This window comes from Sipha flava, unplaced genomic scaffold (assembly GCF_003268045.1).
Source record: "Sipha flava isolate LNK unplaced genomic scaffold, YSA_version1 46085_pilon_pilon, whole genome shotgun sequence".
In the NCBI taxonomy this organism is placed as follows: Eukaryota; Metazoa; Arthropoda; class Insecta; order Hemiptera; family Aphididae; genus Sipha; species Sipha flava.
Genome location: NW_020273228.1, coordinates 482 through 3,105, shown reverse-complemented (window position 1 = coordinate 3,105; position 2,624 = coordinate 482). Strand labels below are relative to the sequence as shown.

Below are 2,624 nucleotides of genomic sequence, written 5' to 3'. Positions count from 1 at the left end.
AAGAGAGAAAACAATGGCGACTTAATCACCCTTATGTAAATGATGCTATATAAATTATCAATTATATTATAAATGTTTTAAATATATATTAAAACAATTTATCAAATAACAATTTTCATTTTTATAACTTTTCATCGATTATTATAATATTATCTTTTCTAGTATATCCATGTTGTCAGTAGTATGCTGACATTTTAGATCCATTACAATTACCATCCTTAGACTATAGTTGAACAAGCGCTCTGGAGAAACAATTTGTAATGGGTCTGAAATTTCAATTGATTACTACTTAAAACATAGATAAATCTAACAAATGTATTCCATGAAATTATAATATATTTTAATTTTAATAAATTATAAAATAATTTTCTAAAAGAATACTAAATTAGAAAAGTGTTTGTACAAATTACTACTTTACAAATTTATGGTTTTAGAGATTTATGGCTAAACCGAGTAAAAACAGAGATGGCACATTGAATCTAATGATTTGGCAGTGCTTCATACCAGGAAAGAAGAATGTAAGTATTAATTATATTTGATAATAGTATATGACAGATTAGCTGTCTTACAATGTTTTTCGTTTATAACAGATAACAATTTCTTAGCAGTTATATTACATTTTTGATATCTATAGTTGGGTTTCTACAATTTATTAACTTCCACAATTAATCGTTATCTGTTTATCCTTCAAAACAATTATTAAATCTGACATGAGCTGTTCTATTGATATACTTGTCTTATATACTAAATGTTGGAGTAATTAATCTGTTTACTCACCAGGAAAATAATAATTTTCAACAATTTCAGTCTTGGAAACCAGGCATAAAAAAACCATAAATAGAAAAATATTTTATGGTAAATAAAAAATAAATAAAATAAATTTTTATCTATTGAACGCTCTGGAAAAATATTTTTGTTGACAAATAATATAATCTAACCTATTCAATATTCTTGAACTTAACATTTGTACCGATATAGAAGTTAAAATATAGTGATCTATATGGATTAGTTAATATTATAAGGCTTAACGTACATGATGTAAACTATGAACTTTTATAACATCTATTTGTAAATTATTTATGGGAAATATTTGTATTTATTTATAACTCAGCTGCATAATAAATCTTTTAATCTCAAAATAAATAATTTGATTTAAAAAATTATACTAACTTGTTGAATTTAAATATTTCGTGAATTTATTTAATTTAAAGCAATTACTTAAAATCAATTTTTCAGACTCCTTGGGAAGGTGGTGTTTTTTCATTGCGTATGTTCTTCAAAGATTCATATCCATTAAGTCCACCTAAGTGCATGTTTCCGTCTCAATTCTTTCATCCAAACGTTTACCCATCTGGTAAGTACAGTTTTAATTATAATTTTTATTTACATTTCTTCAATAATAATATTCTAATATTATTGCTAAACATTTAGGATTATTACTGTTATTATTATTATCAGCTTTTATAGGTCATTAAGGCTCATTATTGCTCCACACGTCCTCCTAAAAATATTAAAAAATTATAATATATTATTTAACTCAATTTTTTTATTTTATGTTAAAGTTTTTTTAGATTATATAATGAATACTTTAATAATTATGTTTTAAATAATGACGATCTATTTAAAAAAAATGTAACTTAGTATTTATCAATAGTTTATACAAAATCATTTTTGGTAACTGATAAAATGTATTATTTTTATTAATTGATCTTTAATGTTAACATAAGTACATGTATTTCAGTAGTTTTTGCTTGAAATCGTTTCTAAAATGTGATGATTAATCATTGCTTTTAAATATATTTGAGTAATAATTAATTTACAGTCAAAATTACTATATTTTTATTTATGACTAGGAAACGTTTGTTTACCATTATTGGATCAGTATGGTGGTTGGAATTCCTCCATAACAATCAAACAAATTCTGTTAAGTATTCAACAACTTCTATGTGAACCAAACATCAACTATCCAGTGCAGCGGAAGGCACATTATTACTATTGGTAGTTGTAAATTTTTTTTATATTTTTAAAATAGTACTAATAACCATAGTATGTGGTTTATTATTGATTTTAAAAGTATTCTGTATTGACAAGCAATTAGAAACATTATATTTCCTAATATGTTGTAATCGATAATAATCTGTAATTAAAATTACAAAATAATAATAATAATATAGTAATACTTAAAAAAATCATATTTAACAAATATAATTAAGTTTATATCTGAGTCCACAATTTTATGAGGTTGCCTATTACATTACCTCAAATAAATTAACTTCTAATGTCTTAATCAATATTTTAATATTTTTATTTTTTTGTATGTTTACAGCCATGACCGTAATAAATATGATAAGATAGTAAGGGCACAAGCAGCTTATGCGTCAAGATTTTATGGAGCATACTAGTTGATGATGAATTTATGTATTTCCTTTTTTTATAATAGTAGTAATTCCTAATCGTTTAAGTATTTTCAGGAAATTTCTTTATTATTTTATATTCTTTTTAAATTTATTTTTGTGTGTCATCATAAACAATGTATTTTTCATTGGCTTATCTCTTTTTTTTTTTTTTTACTAAAAACAACTTTTTTTATGATTATATTTATTATTATTTTAATTTCCAATTGT

At 22.9% G+C, this 2,624-nt stretch overlaps 1 protein-coding gene across 1 annotated transcript; it reads left to right on the top strand.

The window, feature by feature from the left end:
• On the top strand, nt 1-2,411 carry LOC112689671 (SUMO-conjugating enzyme UBC9-B-like; the record flags this gene model as incomplete). The annotated part of the gene is given in 5 exon segments (XM_025563501.1): nt 1-35; nt 435-518; nt 1,237-1,354; nt 1,854-1,998; nt 2,327-2,411. Coding segments are annotated over 5 exon segments (458 nt in total), but the record flags the coding sequence as incomplete, so codon positions are not given.
• Between the last annotated feature and the right edge of the window lie 213 nt (nt 2,412-2,624).